Source organism: Trachemys scripta, chromosome 1 (assembly GCF_013100865.1).
Source record: "Trachemys scripta elegans isolate TJP31775 chromosome 1, CAS_Tse_1.0, whole genome shotgun sequence".
Taxonomy (NCBI): domain Eukaryota; kingdom Metazoa; phylum Chordata; order Testudines; family Emydidae; genus Trachemys; species Trachemys scripta.
The window spans coordinates 143,207,726-143,226,622 of NC_048298.1; the positions used below are offsets into that span (position 1 = coordinate 143,207,726).

The 18,897-nt window shown below is 45.4% G+C and overlaps 2 protein-coding genes across 8 annotated transcripts in view; one reads left to right on the forward strand and one right to left on the reverse strand.

Annotated features, from left to right (window-relative positions):
* Positions 1 to 2,682: 2,682 nt before the first annotated feature.
* Positions 2,683 to 16,106, forward strand: VTCN1 (V-set domain containing T cell activation inhibitor 1). The gene is made up of 5 exons (XM_034758555.1): positions 2,683 to 2,810; positions 6,895 to 7,242; positions 13,546 to 13,824; positions 14,990 to 15,156; positions 15,801 to 16,106. Exons 1-4 carry the CDS (start codon positions 2,747 to 2,749, stop codon positions 15,109 to 15,111), a joined length of 813 nt encoding a protein of 270 aa, XP_034614446.1. The 5' UTR covers positions 2,683 to 2,746; the 3' UTR covers positions 15,112 to 15,156; positions 15,801 to 16,106.
* A 1,831-nt stretch (positions 16,107 to 17,937) lies between these two features.
* The window catches only part of CTC1 (CST telomere replication complex component 1), a 63,576-nt gene continuing 62,616 nt past the window's right edge, over positions 17,938 to 18,897 (reverse strand). For all 7 annotated transcript variants that reach the window (XM_034788256.1, XM_034788246.1, XM_034788263.1 and 4 more), the window contains one exon: positions 17,938 to 18,408. In XM_034788256.1, the coding sequence (XP_034644147.1) occupies positions 18,245 to 18,408 (164 nt within the window). In that variant the 3' untranslated portion in view covers positions 17,938 to 18,244. The remainder of the gene's footprint in view (positions 18,409 to 18,897) is intronic.

The window sequence follows — 18,897 nt, forward strand, 5'->3', positions numbered from 1 at the left end:
CAGACGTGCAGTGGAGTGCGTGCCCAGTCTAGCGGGGGAAAGGGGGAGGAGGAGGGAGCGGGAAGGAGAGGGAGAGAGAGAAGGGGGGCGGCCAGGGCTTCAGCGGGGTGCTCGCCACGTGGCCCCTCCCACCACTCCACCTGCCGGGAGGGCTCTGCGCCGCTCTGGTCGGCTGGGAGGGAAGGACGCGGGCTGCCTTGCCGAGTTTGCTGCAGGGCGCTCCCCTCCTCCTTGCTGCCGCCCCCTACAGGGCGGCCGGAGCGGCAAACCAAAAAGAAAAAAAAAAAGGGCAGCCGGAATGCTGCCCCTTGGAATGTGCTGCCCCAAGCACGAGCTTGCTTGGCTGGTGCCTGGAGCCAGCCCTGCCCACCACAGAACGGATGTGGACAAATTGGAGAGTCCAGCAGAGGGCAACAAACATGATCAGGGGGCTGGGGCACATGACTTATGAGGAGAGGCTGAGGGAACTGGGCTTGTTTAGTCTACAGAAGAGAAGAGTGAGGGGGGATTTGATAGCAGCCTTCAACTACCTGAAGGGGGTTTCAAAGAGGATGGAGCTCATCTGTTCTCAGTGGTGGCAGATGACAGAACAAGGAGTAATGGTCTCAAGTTGCAGTGGGGGAGGTCTAGGTTGGATATTAGGAAACACTATTTCACTAGGAGGGTGGTGAAGCACTGGAATGGGTTACCTACAGAGGTGCTGGAATCTCCATCCTTAGAGGTTTTTAAGGCCTGGGTTGACAAAGCCCTGGCTGGGATGTTTCAGTTGGGGTTGATCCTGCTTTGAGCAGGAGATTGGACTAGATGACCTCCTGAAGTCCCTTCCAACCCTAATCTTGTCTGATTCTAAAAACTCTACTTTGAATTTAACATAGTTTAAGATAGGCCCCAGTTGCATATTTTTATTTTTCTTGTATCCATTGCTGACTTTTATGCCTCAATACTTGTGTTCACTTAAAATCTCTCTCTTTGTAGTTAATAAATTTGTTTTATTGTTTTGTCTAATCCAGCGTGTTTACATTGAAGTGTTTGGGGAAGCTCCATTTGAGGTGACAAAATCTGTGCACATTAATTCCACTGATGAACTAACAGACCTATATAAATCTGTATTGTCCCCCAGAGGGCTGGGCAGTACAGGACATATACCTCTGGGGGGAACTCTGGGACTGAAAGTTGGAGTCACCCTGCAGTATAACCAGGCTGGTAAAAGCCAACGTGTGACTGGCTGCAGCACACAGAGATCAAGCTGGGAATGACTTGCATGCTGGAGGCTGTTTGTGAGCAGTCTGAGACAAACAACTGGGATAAACAACTTACATTCCACCTTACGTGTTTTATGACATTTGTTTGTTACCTCCCCTTGTACCTTGTTCCTGATATCCCAGACAAAACATCCCTATTCATTATTTTGTTACACTCCGGTCTAGTACAAGATAAGATGGTTTATCTGTACAGACGCCCCCCGACTTACGCAATCGTTCTGTTCCGGAAAGCTTTGCATAACTCAAATTTTGCGTAAGTCAGAAACGTATACCCATACTTTACGCAAAAATTTCCGCAACTCAAAAATCCTGTTTCTGGCTTATGGAACTTTTTCCTGTAAGTGCGATTTGCGTAAGTCGGGTCTTGCGAAACCCGGGGAGCGTCTGTACTAGCCTTCTGGAATGTATATAGGTAAATATTTAGTGCCTGCTAATGCCTGTGTTTTAGCAATGCTAGCAGCAACTTTGCCAAGTTCATGTACTGGGCAGTGAACTTGTGAGCATCTGCTTTAATGCATGGCCTGACTCTGGTCACAGCTTCTGATTCATGTCTCAGGTCTTGCACCAGGCCCAGTGTTCCAGGCTCTTTCTCTACTACACCTGCAAGGTGCTGAGCTCTCTGTTTTGACCCAGCAAAACATGTGTGTGAGTAGTCCCATGGGTCAGCAGGGCTCCTGGCATGCTTACAATTAAATGTGCGTAAGTGATTTTCTGCCCCAAGGACAGAGTGCTGAGTACCTTGCAGGATCAAGTCCCCAGAACTCAGGCTAAGGTGTCAGAGGGACCCTCAGAGCTGGAAGGGCTCTGTTTACTACACTCACTGAATATCTCACCGGTCTGAGACGGTGGACTGATCTTCCCCAAGAACCAGGGACCATCACAAACCTCATCCACCTCCCACTCCAAGGGCAAGGTGTAGTTCGTTGTCTTTGCCATCTCTGACATAAACATAGAACAACATGAGTATTAAAAACCAAACAAACAAAAACAACCAGGAAACCCCTGCTAATACAAGACACTCCCTCCACTGCACATGCTTTTTCCCCCAGGGAGGGGATGAGAGAACAAACAACATGGGACAGATGTTAGTCATGTTGCTTAATGCACTACGGGAAAATGCTCAGATACTGCAGTGATCAGACCAGTATAAGAACCTATATAGAATAGATATGTCAACAAAGGGAAGAAATACTAATGAATGAGATGAGCCAGCCTTTCTCGCTGTAAAAGTCCTGACCTGACTGCCCACCCCCAGCTCTGCTGGTGTACCGCATTCTTGGCCTGCACAGCTCACTGCTACTCCAATCCTGCAAATGTCACCACGATGCTAATCCACCTCACTTTTAGACCTGCAGTTCCCCCTGTTATCCCAGCTCTGATTTTCTTCCTTGAGCAGAGACTGAGAACTATGCCCAAGTGTGTGATAATGTTATGATTTAGAGGTGAGAGTCTGTTAAATAATTTTGTATTTTTTTTTAAATAGCATGATCACCATCATCATAATCCTGGTAGCAGTGATTGTGCTGATCATCGGCTTTGGTGTTTCAGGTATGTGATTACTTGGATTACTTCCTGGCAGCATTTTTTTCCCAATCTGTGCGTAGTTCTGTTACATCTTAGTTAGCGTTTTGGAAACACATGCCACTGGGCAATTATCCTGCTGAAGGATGGACTCCCCTGCCCCCCGGCCTGTGAGTTTGCTTCAACTGAAATTTTAGGCTTCTTGTTAATCTCAGAATATTTCAGTACTGGGGTGAATCTGTGATAACTTTTTAAACTGAGTCTGGGGTCCTGCATTCTAATCCTAGCTCAGACCCTAGTATGCTTTTTAGTATCTGTCATAGAATCATAGAATAGTAGGGCTGGAAGAGACCTCAGGAGGTCATCTAGTCCAATCCCCTGCTCAAAGCAGGACCAACACCAACTAAATCAACCCAGCCAGGGCTTTGTCAAGACAGCTTACAAACCTCTAAGGATGGAGATTCAACCACCTCCCTAGGTAACCCATTCCAGTGCTTCACCACCCTCCTAGTGAAATAGTGTTTCCTAATATCCAACCTAAGACCTCCCCCACTGCAACTTGAGACCATTGCTTCTTGTTCTGTCATCTGCCACATTGAGAACAGCTGAGCTCCATCCTCTTTGGAACCCCTCCTTCAGGTAGTTGAAGGCTGCTATCAAATCCCCCCTCACTCTTCTCTTCTGCAGACTAAATAACTCCAGTTCCCTCAGCCTCTCCTCGTAAGTCATGTGCTCAAGCCCTCTAATAATTTTTGTTGCCCTCCGCCGGATTTTCTCCAATCTGTCCACATCCCTTCTGTAGTGGAGGGACCAAAACTGGATACAGTACTGGAAGCAGTGCTGAATAGATGAAATAATCACTTCCCTCAATCTGCTGACAATGCTCCTACTAATACAGCCCAAAATGTTGTTGGCCTTCTTGGCAACAAGGGCACACTGCTGACTCATATCCAGCTTCTCGTCCTCTGTTATCCCCAGGTCCTTTTCTGCAGAAGTCCTTTTCTGTCAAGTCACTTTGTTATGTCAGTTTTCCCCCTCTGTGGAAAAAAACAGTATGTGATCACGTAGTTAGAGACTGTCATAATGCGTACGCACAAGAGGGAAGAATTAAGGTTCCGCAGGCCACTTTATTTCTGTCATTTCCTGCCTTCTGAGGGTTTCACTTTGGAATCGTAATAGCATTCTTTTAATGTAGTATGTTTTGTATATAAGTTCCTAGGGTTTTAAAAAGGAAGAAATAAACTCTATTTATAAGCAATTATCATGACCACCTCTTACACATTATTATGAAGATTTGCACTCATAACTTTCAACACTGCAGCACATTTGCAACTTGCGCTAACTGGGCAGCTCTTCTAGCTGGCAGCAGGCACAGGCTGCTATACTCTATGGGCCAGCTGCTACAGGACGCATAATACATTATAACAGTGGGTTACATATGCAAGGAAAATCCATTCTACAGTCAGCATAGCCAAGTACATAGGAGCAGTGTGGCTAAATAGAGCTACCAAATTAGAGTGCTAGGTTCTGTTCCTAGTTCTGCTCTAATATCTCAGGGGCGTGTGAAGCCTTGTTCCATAATGTGCATTGTGAAAGACATGGTGAGTGGATGAAGTGAAACTTAATCTTATGATGTTTTGGCTCCTGGTCCAGTGCACCTTCCCCATGACCAGTGAGATCTGGTGGTGTGGGATGGAAGAGGGATAGAAGGATCCATTTTGTCTATGATTCTATTCGGCTTTTTATACAGCTCTCAGTACTGTAGTACTGTCTAAAAGTGCATAAGGTGAGATGACTAGCCATCTGTCATGTGTGACTGTTCTTTCTCTCTTCCTCTTCCCACAGAGTCTGTGTGTGTTTTATGCTTTACTTTGTTTCAAATAATATAATATGTACACTTTGCTATGTGTACTCAAGACAGCAGGTTGAAGCAATGCCCCTGGGAGTGGAAGGGGGTGAGTTTTTTGTGATGCTTCTTGGGTGAGTTTGTTACAGTTTTGGATCAGCCTCTGAGAAAGCTCTACAAAGATGAGCTCTAGCATTGTGTGGACAATTCCTGAGGAATTGTGCCTGAGGAACGGAGGATGTCAACCAGCATCCTCATTGCAGAGCTCTAGGCAATCTTTTAGGTATCCTTGTACCAAACTGTTGAGGACCGAGGCCTTGAACTTGACTTGCTGTTCTGTAGGAAGCCAGTGTAAAGAGCAAGGGCAGGTCTGATATCCTTACGGTAGTTAGTGTTGCTGAGTAAACATGCTGCTGCATTCTAATCTAATTGGAGTTTCCTGGCAGCTGAGGGCTTCCTGACAAGCTATATGGCATTGCCATAGTCCAGATGGGAGAAGACAAAGGCATTTATTATGAGGCCAGGTCATCATCCACCAGGATGGACACAGTCTCCTGACTAGCTGTAGATGATAGAACATGCTACTTGCAGTTGTTGATAGAACAGGTTGTTTGTCTGTGTCCCATTCAGAGGTCCAGTTCTGTACAACCATAGGAATGAACTAAGGGGAATCAGGAGGAAGAATTGTGTTTACAATTAATACAATTAAAATTGGGAGGCCAGATAGCCAGCCAGGATGGCCCTAAGCAAATGTCTATCTCCACTCTGATAGCACATTTGATCCCATCCCTTTTTCAAAAGTGTTATGAATATTATTGATTGTGTCATTTGGTATGTATATACTATCCATTATATAAACCCTTTTTAAATTGTCTTTGTTCACTTGCATTTATTCTTTCCCCATTTAATGCCCTTTAGTTGATTTTTTCCTCTTATTTCTGCTCCATATGTTATCTTTTCTTCCATCTTTTTCAGTCTATTTTCCTCTCTGTATAACTGTTCTCTATTTCCTTCTCTTCCCTTCCTATTCTATGTTCTCTTCTTCCAAATTTCCCATCTCTCTGTCCTCTCCCACTATCAATTCTTTCTTTAACTTCTTTCTATGTGTATGTACAGCACCTAGCACAATGTGATCTCATTTGGGGGCTCTAGAAGCTAATGTAGTACAAATGAAAATAATAATAAAGGAAACAGAGGGGCTTAACTGCCTGACAGTGCTTGTGGTCTGTTGCCTTATGTACTTGCCTCGTTAGTCATTGGCTAACATATTCCTCCTTTTTAAATTCAGTCTCCTTCCTTCTCTTATTTCTTTCATCTGGATACAGGATGACCCAACCTGCCAAGTTGCCTTGGGTGTGAACCAAAGAGAATAGAAGAGTTCTGTTCTAGAAGGGAAAGACCCTGAGTTAGGGATTCACTGGGCTGTCAGGCCATCAATAGGTAAGGGAGATTCAGCCCTGCTTCTGAGCATAATGGGAAATAATCTTATTAAAAACTTCCTGCTGTCTCCCTAGGGTACTTTTGAGAGAGCCTGTAGAGGAGTATTGCACAGAAAGAGGATCTGGCTCAGGCAAGGAGTTTGTTCCCAAGGTGATCTGCTAGTACAAAAGCTGGAGACTCTGTGGAGATCTGTTCCTCTGTACTGGAGGCCAGTAGCCTGAAGAAGGCAAATGCTGATTTGCTAGATCCCACTACTGGTGGAATGTATGTTGGCCTTTTTATTTTTCTCTTGAACGTTACATCTCTGTAGAATGAGGAGTTTGCTGTTTGCAGTATCTTTTGTAAATACCTACACCTGTGGGAGGAATATAAAGAGACCCAGAGCAACAAAAGCTTTTATCAAAGCCATTTATATCTGAACTTTTTAAAAAAGAGGCAGTGAGAAAAATCCCCTAGAAAGGGAATCAAGCTAGTAGAGAACATGCTTTTATAACCTTTATAGAAAAGATTTTCTCTTGTCCTTTTGGGAGGAACTGCTTTTCAGAGTGGGAAGGTACATTGTATAAACACCCCAAAGTGCTTTGTAAAAAGTCTTTTTATGAAACACAACTCAAGAACCAGACTCCAGTAGCACTAACCACACCAGGATCTGCAGCAGCCAGCTGCTAGTGCCCTTCTGAGGTGGTTAAAGGCATTCTGCCTCTGCCTTTGCCATTCACATTGTAGCAAGAGCCTGGTAATGCCCAGGGTGTTCTGGCTTGCTGCTGTCCTTTACACATCATGTTGTCATGGCACTGGCACTGAACGTTTGCTCTTTCATTGCAGGGAGACGCTCCATTAGCGTCACCACACTAACCTCCGCTGGGAATATCGGGGAAGATGGCATCTTGGGCTGCACTTTTGAACCTGGCATCAAGCTCAGCAACATAGAGATTCGGTGGGCTAAAACTGGGGTCTCTGGGATGGTGCATGAGTTTAAAGGTGGCAAGGACCATCTAAATGACCAGGATGAAGTGTTCAAGGGCCGGACAGCGATATTCGCAGAGCAGGTGATTGGTGGGAATGCCTCCTTGATGCTGAGAGATGTGCAGCTCTCCGACGCCGGTGCTTACAGGTGCTCTGTCACCACATCCAAAGGGAATGGAGAAGCAGGGCTGGAATATAAGACCGGAGGTGAGGAAAACCTAGTGAGAGAGCCAAAAAAACAAACCAAACCCAGAAGGAGTTGTTTCTGGAATTCTGTTACTTGTGACAGGCCTGGCTAATGCAGATAGGCACCATGCAAACTGAGCAGCACGGCTCTGCTCATACACCAGAATCCTCACATTTAGCATCCTCTTCTATTCCAGTCTAGGGTCCCCCCCGAGCTCTGCCAACTCATTTCTGTCCAAACATGCAGCACCACCTTCTCTAACAGTCCTCGGACATTGTACACCTCTGTCAAGTCCCTCAGTCCTGACCTACAGCCCTACTGCTAATTCCCGTGCTGGGGCCACTCACCACTACAGGTCTGCCAGTGCTCCTCAGTCCTAACCTGCATCAGCCACTGCTATTCCATTCCTGAGCCTCCTGCCACAAATCACTCTGTGATGTGGGCAAACACCCTCAAGCAAGCAAAGACAGTGTGCTAAATCCCGTGAATTTGCAATGGTACCTGTAGGGCAATAAAATGAATCCAGGATTCTGGAGATAGATGGCAAGTCACACTACAGCCAGCTCTGGAATTCAGCTTCCAGAGCTATGTGAGCTTCCATTTAAACATACGTGGGACCTCCCTGCATGAGAGTTTTTGATGAGCCCTTTGGAACTACAAGGGTAAATCTAGGCATATCTCCCAAATGTACCAGTCCTTTTCTGTGCTTCCTTCTGTCTCAACTGTTCCTGAGACTTGCTGCATCTTCCCTGTGGTTCTCTAGCAAAACATTTGAGCAAGGAGAAACGTGGGAGTAGCGAAGTAATTCACTGTGGGGAATCTGAGGTTTGTCTCTTGCTTCAGAAACTGGCAGGTGTTTGAGACCTGGGAGTTGACAGGTTACTCTGCTCCTAGTGGAAGCAATGCTGCCTGTCATGTGAGACTAGTGAAAGAGTTGCTTTTTTTTAACACTGCACAAGGAGCTTTATTAGGCCTTGTCTACCCTGTGATTTTTGCATGACACCTCCTGCAGATTCTCCCATGTCAAGGGTATTCTCAAAAAGGGAGTTACAACCACGGCCGGCTCTGGCTTTTTTGCCGCCCTAGGCAAAAAAGCCACCCGCCGCGCGGCCCCCCCCCCGCCCCCAGTGTGGCAGGGGAGGGCGCCAAGCCCGGCCACGGGCCCGCAATCTCCGACCGGCCGGAGCACCGGGGGGAGGGCGGCGAGCCCGGACAGGGCTCTCCGCTCTCCCCGGCGGCCACAGCGCTGGGGGGAGGGCACCAAGTCCGGCCACGGGCCCGCAATCCCCGACCGGCTGGAGTGCCGGGGGAGGGCGGCGAGCCCAGTCACGGCCCCGCTCTCGGGCCGGAGCGCCCTGCCGCGCCACACCCCTCCAGGCGCCGCTCCCCTCCAGGCACCGCCCCCTCCAGGCGCTGCCCATGCTTGGTGGGCTGGTGCCTGGAGCCGGCCCTGGTTACAACCAGTTTCCTCTCCCTTTGTGCTACTCAGGGACAGGGCCGGCTCCAGGCACCAGTGGAGGAAGCACGTGCCTGGAGCGGCACATACTAAGGGGCGGCATTCCATCCATTCTTGGGGCGGCACAGTCCGAGCGGCTTTTTTCTTTTTTTTTTTTTGGTTTGGGGTGGCAAAAATGGTAGATCCAGCCCTGCTCAGGGCAGATCAGGACAGAGAATCTGGCCTTCTGGCCTTAATTAGTCCTTCTCTGTGCTAACTGTTCAAATTCACAGGGCTTTGCTTTACTCTGTAGATCTGTAAAATCATACTAAGTTACAGTACTTGGAGCAAACTTCTTGTAGAGAAAGTATTTCTTTCATCGGTGACATTCTTGCATTCTGCTGGGTATTCCTGACTCATAGACTCATAGATTTTAAGGTCAGAAGGGACCATTATAATCATCTAGTCTGACCTTCCGCATGATGCAGGCCACAAAAGCTGACCCACCCACTCCTGGAATAATTCTCTCCCTTGACTCAGCTGTTGAAGTCCCCAAATCATGATTTAAAGACTTCAAGTCGCAGAGAATCCTCCAGCAAGCGACCCCTTATCAGACATATCAGAATGAATCTGTGCAGCAGTTTGCTGTCCCCTTTGTGCTCCCACTCAACTATATTATAGATCTCTAATGGATGATTTCACCCACTGTGATCTGTCCACACTTCCCCTTGCTTCCAGGAAAATTTGAAAGCATTGCAGCAACCTCCTTCCATTCTCTGCCAGAATGAGACATCTAGAATTATCCGTGGCCAGAAGTGTATTGCTATAGGTCAAAGGATAAGAGGCTAGGGAAAGTAAACAAGAGAGATGAATGTACAAGAGTTTACTTGGAGCTTCCAAAGAAATTCAGGGACTTCCCCGCCCTTTCCATGTCTTTTCTCTGGGAAATAAAATTATTTTTAAATGCCCCATTTAGAAACATAATTTAACTTTTCCTCCATTTACTGTTTTTGCTTTTCTTGGTTGCGCAGCTGACTACATAAAGGGCCTGATTCTAACTTCAGACATGCACATTATTTATAGGATAAAACCATCTACCTGGTAGTGATTTCATAGGAATCTAGGTGGCTCTTGTGTAATAATAATTAGATTTTATTAATTATTGAGTGACTGCATTTTCTTTCCATAGCTCAGATCATAACTAGAGCAGAGTGAACTACTTCTAGCAAAGAATTTATTGTCACACCTGTAGCCCTTTTCTGTTTGCCAGTTTCCCACAAACTTTGATCTTTGCTAATTTGTTCATTATTCAAAAACAATAAGAAAAATATTTATTCTAACATTAGTGCTAATGGGTTGGTCATATCATGGCTATTATTCCAGATGTTTACGAGTGGATCCTTGTGATTGTTCACCTAGTGATACTATAGTTTCTGCTCCATGATTGGAGGCCTGAAACTTTTTAAAAATAGGCTTTAAATTATTAAAACATTATCATGTTGAAGATGGTCATGCAGATTCTTCCAGGGCGAGCCTTTGCACTATCAAATATTCACATGAATGTTTGTGACACTTTTTACTTTGTATGAAAATTTTAGTTACATTCATCCAAATCTCTGACACAGGCTGGTTGTGTTTAATCCAGCCACGTTTGCAGAAAGTGAATTAGCATGGTTGTGAATAGCATTGCAGTTAATCTGCAGGTTTAATCATACGAAAGTTCACAGTATTCACCTAGCAGTAGTTATAACTAGCTTTCCATTATTAGTTTGATATGCTTGTTTGTTTGTTTGTTTTTAACCTTCCTCAGAAAACACACTTTCTAGCTAGAATTTCTTATGGGTGCTCGCCTGCTAGAGGAGACTTTTTCAGAGCTATTTCAAGCTAACCAGACACAATATTTTTGAAGACATGGGACTAGCATAATTGTATTTTCAAAATAAAAAATCAGGAACACTGTGGTGACATTTTTAGGGTCACAAAATAGTTATAGAAAATGCAAAAATGCACTTTACAAATGCGTGTTGGTGTTGCTATTGCCAGCTTGTGACTAAACAGTAGCACAAACATAATTCTTGGAGTGGAGAATATTTGTTCAGTACTTTAGTATTCTGAATTAGTTTATGGTGAAACACTACATTCACTTTGAGCAAAATAACAGCTTTGAGAGAGTCTACACTCATTTGACTTTTCTCTGCACTCCAGATACTGTTCATCACTTTGGACATGTATTCCACTTGACTTTGTTCCTGGTAACACACAGCAATGAAAAAACCCAGGACAGACTATGATTGGCATGGTAAATCTGGTATATATGTCTATTTTACATAAGACCACGCATTCAAAAGAGCTCAACACTCACAATTAGGGCTAAATTTTCAATTGTGGGTGCTGAGAGCTTCTGAAAATTCTGCCATAATAATCAAATCTATCGCTACTATAAATGAGCACAATGCCACTGAAGTCAATAGTATTTCACCTGCTTATGTCATCTTTGAATTTGTTTTATGAGCTTATTTCACTAAAGAGTTATATGGATTGTACGTCACTGGATGTAGTTACCATGAGTCAGTATATGCACATGGCATCCATACATGTTTAATGTGCTTGCTGTTACACCCACACTAGTGCTGCCCTCAGCCATATGAGTGGCAATGTCTTCTGGGCATGCATGCCAGAGTTCCCAGACCCCAGCCACATTGCAGTGCTTTGAGGATGATTGTGAATGACCTTTGGGGACACCCTCATGAGCAGCTAGGGGAATTGTGAGCGGAGAAGTCAAACTCTTGCAGCTTTCACAATTTGAGGACCCTTCCCCCACAACCACCCATCACTGTTGGGGGGTGGTCCACAATGTCTGGTGCTCCATGATAATCATGGGTCCAGAAGTCACCAACTTTTAAAAAAGTTCCAACCCAACCACATGGGCCCCAGTTGCAGGCCAACTTGTTTAGAGACTAATCTGCAAATGCTCTTTCTGGAGCATGGAGGCTGCACAACCCCAAAAGCTGTCACCTCCGGTATAGCAGGGGTGGCAGCATTACCAGCTGATAGCCCGACAATGGGGGACTGAGTAAGAAGAATGGGCCTGTCATAATTAGTTGAGTGAATGGCTGGATGGGCTTCTGGTGGGTGAAATGCACGCAGGCAAGCAATATTATTAGACCAGGCCCAAGGGCACAGAATAGTGGGACTACATTGTTCTTCAGACCTAGGCTGGGCAGCAGTGGTTCTGAACTCTCACTTAAGGAAGGACACTTTTCTGGAACTCTTTTGAAGAGCTCACACTGGCCCCGAAGCACCAGAGTATCAGGATGAGAGCCTTGTTGTCTGTGTAGAAGCTTGTGGCAATTGGCCTGGAGGAACTGGCTACCTCTGATTGGTGCAGGTCACTTGATAACCAGTTTGGGGTCAATAAATCCTCTGTGGATTCTGCAGTAGTGGAAATTTGTGATGCTATAAATCAGTGGTCCCCAAACTTTTTACCTTGCAACCCCTCCTTACCCCTATCTGCACCCCCAGGAGCAGGCCCATGGTTCCAGGAAGGGGGGATGCAGACAGGGGTAAGGGGGTCAAAGCTGGGGCCACAGCTGGGGGCAGAGGAGGGAATGGACACTCAACCAGGCCCCTCAGTGTGGGGCTGGCAGCCACAGCCAGGAGCGGATCCCCAGGTGCAGGGCTGGCAGTTGTGGCCAGGAGCAGAGCTGGGTGGCGCTCTGTCCCTGCCCCCTGTGGGGCTGGTCCTGGCCCCAACCAAACATTACTCTGAACATTACTCAGTGCCCCCAGATTAAAGACCTCTGCTGTAAATGGTATGCTGCAGGAATGTGTGGTGAGGGTGGCCAAAGTAGTTCTACAAGCACATTTGCCCATTTTTCTTGAATATATTTTCTCTCCCCTGTTGTTATGTGAAAGATTCTCAGAAGAGGGGAAAGTGGCCAGTTGACTAAAGGGGAAACAGTGACCCTGAATCTACACTTCAATCAAGTGCCACCTGGAAAACTAAGAAAAATATTTTCCCCTCTAATCTTTTGGGTACAATAATCATAGAAGTTCCTTGTCACAACAGTAAATAAAGTGTTCTGAGAGAAGTGCTTGGATGGCATTTTTAAAAGTGCCTGAGGTAAGAACACGGGGGGATTGGTGCTCCTAACTCATGTAAGCACCTCTGAAACTCCCACTTTTTTTTTTTTTTTAAGTTGACTCTCTCTTTAATTGTTGTATGGAGTGTTGTAGCCCTGTTGGTCCTAGGATATGAGAGAGACAAGGTGGATGAGGTAACTTTTATTGGGCCCACTTCTGTTGGTGAGAGAGACAAGCTTTTTAGCTTATACAGAGCTCTTCTTCAGGTCTGGTCCTCCCAGTGTCATATACAAAATGTTACCCTCACAGCTCCCTCAGGCTGCAGCAATTTGTACACTTTCTGCTTCCACAGTGGAGGTTACAAGCCTTGTGAACCTCCACAGAGAGCCCATTGCTGTCAGGGGCTAAGCACTTAGCTCCCACTGATTTCAGGGGGTGCTCAGTATCTCAGGGGGATGCCTGGTTTCTCACAGGATCAGGTCCATATGTGGTAAGGTTCAGGTTTACTAGCACTGCAGGTGCCTGAGCGGAACTTGTTAACTATGTCTGGGACTGAATGTAGAATTCCTTATACCTGAGCAACTTGGTTCATCAAGCTAACTGCCTGGAATTCTGCCTGCCGTGGAAGGATGAAGACTGGTACTTGAATCTCTGGTTTCAGGGTAAGTAGGTACAGTGCTTGTATGTTACAGTGATAGTCACTCTAGAAATAAGATACAGAAGACAGGCACAGCAGGTATTTTATACCTGATGCCTAGAGGTTCCAGTTTTGTTCACCTGTCTTCTCTTTTAACTGATTCTACAGCCTTCAGCTCTCCAGAGATGCATGTGGATTACAACAGCAGCATGGACACCCTGCGGTGTGAGGCTCCCCGGTGGTTCCCTCAACCTGTCGTGATTTGGACCTCACACAATAACACAAGGGACAACTTATCTGAGGTCTCCAACACCAGCTTCAAGCTGAACTCTGAGAATGTGACTATGAATGTGGTATCTGTTCTGCACAACATTACAGCTAATACCACCTATACTTGTGTAATCAAGAATGACATTGCCAAAGCTACAGGAGACATCAAAGTGACAGGTACCGTACATTCCAGCACCACTTAAAGGCATTAGACATGCGATGAAGATGTGTTAACTACTGAGTGTGGGCTCACATGTTGTGGAATTTGGAGTTAGCTACAGAGCCTTCCCAGTTGCTGGTTCTAATCCAGACCTCAGTTGGGGTCGGCTGGATGGCTCAGGGGGACTATGGGACCTTTCACCTCCCTGTTGCTTGTTCTAAATCTGGTCCTAGTTTAGGGCTTGTCTATACATACAGTGCTGCAACTGCGCAGTTGCACCGCTGAAGCACTTTAGTGAAGTTGCTACTATGCAGATGAGAGAGCTTCTTCCGTCAGCGTAGTTAATCCACCTCCGTGATTACGGTGGTAGCTACGTTGATGGGAGAAGCTTTCTTGTCAGCATAGTGCTGTCTACACCAGGGTTAGGTCAGTGTAACTGCATCACCTGGGGAGACGGGGGGTTTCACACCTCTGAGTGATGTTGTCATACTGTTGTAAGTTTGTGGTGTAGACCTGGTTTTAGTCAAAGGGAAATTTATCCAAGCATACCTGAAAATATTCTCACTGAGTAATAAAGTCCACAGATCCACTATGATGAGTCTTCAGCCTGCATGTAATTTGAGGGTAGAACTGGACCTGTCAGGCACTGACACTAGGGGAATGTACTAACAGTTGAGAATGTCCATAGCTGGGATCATTCCGTTTGATGGTCTCTCATTAGAGACCGTGTTCACTATAGCTTGACAAGTCAAACTCTCTCCCGTGCTGCAGAGCACGGGAATAGAGCTGATAGTGAAAACAGTTTGAAATTTGAAACTGTTTGATGAGCTCTCCATGGGGATACTTTCGTCTAACAAAAAAGCAACTTTATCTGGCTGACTGCAGATGTTCCGTTTGTTTCAAAAGTGGATTGCATCTTTTGGACCTTGTTGTTTTGAAGAAAGGAAATTTTCAGATAAACTCAGACAAATTTTCCTACTCTTCACCATGCTGAGGTCCACAGAACTGTCACAATGGGCATTTCACAGCAGTGTGCCTCCAGGGTGGGAAGCAGGATCATTCTTTACCTATGGACATTAAAGAAAGGAAACTCTGGATGCTCAACTTCCCCGTGGTGGGAACAAATACATGAATAAGATAATTGTGCCCTTCGTTCTGGCAGTCTTTTTTCTTCCTTTACAGATTCCAGCATCAAGAAGACAGTTCATTTGCAGCTATTGCCCATGAACATGGCATCAGCCTCCTTATCCCCTCTTGCCTTTTACTGGATATGTCTGCCTCTCCTGTACCTGATGGCTTTGTAGTGCTTGATCTCCATAAAGAAATGTGAAGAGAAGTTGGAACTGGAGGTAAGATTGGAAGAAGTGCAGAGGACACATCAGTGTGTGGAGACTGTCATTACTGAGCCTTATTAAAGCAACAGGTTGGATCCTAGACCTCTGTGGCTATGGTAATAGATCTTTTTGCTGGCTGAATCCCCCCCCCCCGCCGCCGCCTTCTGCTTTTGAAGCTAGCATTACAGATGTGTCCTTTCCTGGGTTCCCTCATTCCCCCACAGTCCTCCCTACTTTCTCTGATTCTTTCCCTATGTTCTCTCCTTTCTTCCCAAATGCTCATTCTTCCACTCAACCCTTCCTGCCACACATCCTTCCCTGCAGGGTCAGAGGCTCAACAGTGCAGCAGGGGATAGTGACAGGTAATCAACTAAAACAAAAAGCCCTTGGTCTCTCCCTACAGGACAGACACCACAGCTGTGCTGAGTCTGAAAAAACTGAAGTTTTTATTTTCCCCATTGGACTCAGAACGGTCACTATGGCCACCTCCAGGCCTGGGGGTATAGAGGGGAACTGACTAGCAGCAGCGTCAGACTAGTGTGGGCTTTGCTGCTGTTACTGGGTGGGTTGGTTGGTTGGTTCATGGACCCGGGTTTAAAAAAAAAAAAAAAAAAATCAGGTGTGATGGGATGTTAATTTATTTTTCTTGTATCTGAAAGATGAAGAATTCCACAAGGATACCAGGCAAGATTAAGTGGGAAGGAAGACGTCCTAACCAGAGGAATGGGATACATTTTCTTACTTAGATAACATAGATAATACCAAAGTTTTGATCACTATCTATGAAGGCTCTATCCATGATCACACAGCTGGAAAAAGGATTTGCCACATTGGATCAGATCATTGTTGCCTTGAGTTCAGCATATTAGAATATGCAAATTGTGTATTTTTTCTTAAAATGACCTATAACATTTGATTACCCAGGCCTCACTAATCTATCAGAATTCTCTGAATGTGTCAATAAAACAGTGGATGAAAAAGAACTGGTTGACAATTTATTTGAACTTTGTCAAAGGCTTTTTAAAAGTCCCATACTAAAGAAGCTATATAGTTATGATGTGAGAAGCTGGCTAAGAGAGAAAACAAAGGCTGGGAACAAATGAATTTTCATCCTGGCAAAGGGTGAATGGTGGGGTGCTACATTAGGATTTTGGTTGTTTAATATATATATTAACTTGGAAAATAGAGTGAGTTGTGAAGTAGCAATATTTTCAGATGACCCAAACTCTATTTAGGTTGCCAATACCAATAAGAACCAAGGGACCTAATGAAGCTGAGTGAGTAGGCAACATGCTGGCAGATAAAATTCAGGGTTGACAAATGGAAAGTAATGCATATTGGAGGTAATAATTGCCAATTCAGGGAAAAGGCCTGAGCATCACTGCAGACATCTCAATGAAAATCTCTGCTGAATGTGCAGAAGTGAACAAAATGTTAACATATAGAAAGGATGAGAAGGCAAATAATATGGAGAACATTATAATGCTATTATAAAAGTCATCTAAGATATTGTGTTGGGTTCTGGTCAGCCAATTCCAAAAAAGATGTAGGAGAATTAAAGGGGGTTCACAGATGAAAACTGGTCAGGAACATTTTGACAACACACTTTTCCATCAGAAAATGGTGATTTATTGAAAAACTTTTTGCAGAAATATCAGTTTTGATTAAACTTTGGTTGGAAGGTTTCTCAGATCCAGGGTGTGATTTCTGATCAAAAGCAGAGCACACCACACCAGAATAGCCTGGTGGTTAGGGGACACACCTTGGTTGTAGGAATCAGGCACAGCCAGGACTTGAACTTAGGGCTCCTACATCCCAGATCCACAAATGCTTTTATTGGTCATACAATTATTCAGGTCTCATAACATCTCTCTAGTTTTAGGCTTTCTGACTGCCTTGGAGAGTGAATTGCAGACGCTGGCTATATGCTGCAGCCAGTAGCATTTTGAATTTTCTCCCTAACTTTACTAGTCAGTTTTATTGTGTGGACTTTTTTGTGTGTGGTTTTTATGTTTCTATATAACCCTTGAAAAGAGTCGTTCTTCTAAGATGATCCCTAAGTGGGTCTTTTTGCATTTTGTGGGCAGTGCTAATGTTAGCTTGAGGAGGGGTAAGAGACGGACACAGAGCCGCCATTTTGGAACATCTGACTGAATCTAGTGGGAAGAGCCAGAAGGCCATAGCATTCGTTATGTGGACTTAAACTTGTATGACTGTTTGCTTCAATTCATGTTCATGTGCCTTTTTAAAACCTATTTCAGTCTGGCCAACTGATATCACATCTCGCCTCTTTTTTCATTGATATAAATGAACTTCTTACTCTTCCCAGCTACGTGTCTCAGCAATATCTCCTCCAAACATGCAAGTGACAGGACCATAACCATGGGTCGAGGAAAGCAAGGCACCCAGCCAGTCCACCCTTCCTCTGCACTTCACTCCTGGCACCCTTACGCAGCTCCTGGCTCAGCTTGCTGAAAAGCCCTCCCTTAGGTGCTTCACTGCCCCATACAATGCAAGGGGAGCCTGTCTTGGGGCTCAGAATTCCACTGGGTAGCAGGGTGCCTATGATTGGCACTGCACTGCCTAAGTCCTCTTTGAATCTAGATCCAGATGCTTTTCAAACCACTTTCTATGGGGGCTGCTAATTTCAGTTTTGATTTTGTGCCCCTCCCCATTACTGCTCTTTGGTTTCTCAGGCAGGCAAGCCAATCTAGGCACCTCTGTGCCCAGCTCTCAAACCTGGTACAAATGCTCTTCTGCCCAAGTTCTCTACAAACACCCATGGCACTCTTTAAATGTTGTTAAAAATACTTTTATTTACATTAGATATTATACTGTAAAATACACACAAACTGTATTGTGTCCAGCCCACAGCTGAGTGCTAAGTTGGGATGAGCACAGGTCACTCCCAGATTTTTAGCCTTCAATTGGCTGCATCAAGAGTCTCAGAATGACCTCCCTCAAGAAACACTCAATCAATTCCATCCCTCAGTCACTGACCCCAAAGCCCTAACAACAAACACTCCAGTCGCAGCCCACAGCCTGTAGACTCAGCCAGGGCTCTCTCATTCCTTCCCTATGGACAGAGGTGAGAGACCAGGCCTCAAGCTGAGTGACCGATCGATGTTTTGATCCTCTTGCTGCTCAGACTGCACAAGACTTTGGGATCTGCCTCCTGGATGTTCAGGCACGTCAGGCTCAGTCGAGTTCCCACTCGGGACACAAACTCCATCTCACCACACAGAAACCTTCTCAGCTGCAGTGAATCTAAGGAGAAAGAAAATACAAATAGCTCACTGATAAACTCATATTCCATCCACTCACCCAGCACTGTATGGCAACATAAGACTCTGAGGTGGGCTGCAGCAGCTGTTTAACAGATGCTCAGCAGTGAAGGCCAAGAAGTGAACACTGCAACCAACCAACTGCAGAGAGACTGAGGAAGGCAGAATGTTGGGCTATGGAAACCAATGCTCTCATTCTGAGGGAAAGAGCATTTTTACTTTTTATGACTGAAGTCAGCATTAAGAGCTATGCACTGCTCACACGGCAGGTGTACAGGGATAGGCACCTACTCCCACTAATGCCAGCACCAGCTTTACAAACAAGGAATTTACATCTCACGTGAAAGATGTCATCTCCAGCAGGACAGCACCCTCACTGAGTCGCCCATACCACACACTGCAGCACAGTACCGCTTTGGCAGCATGCTAACTCCCTGGGGTCAGTGCCAACTGATAGAGGAGAGTCTCCCAG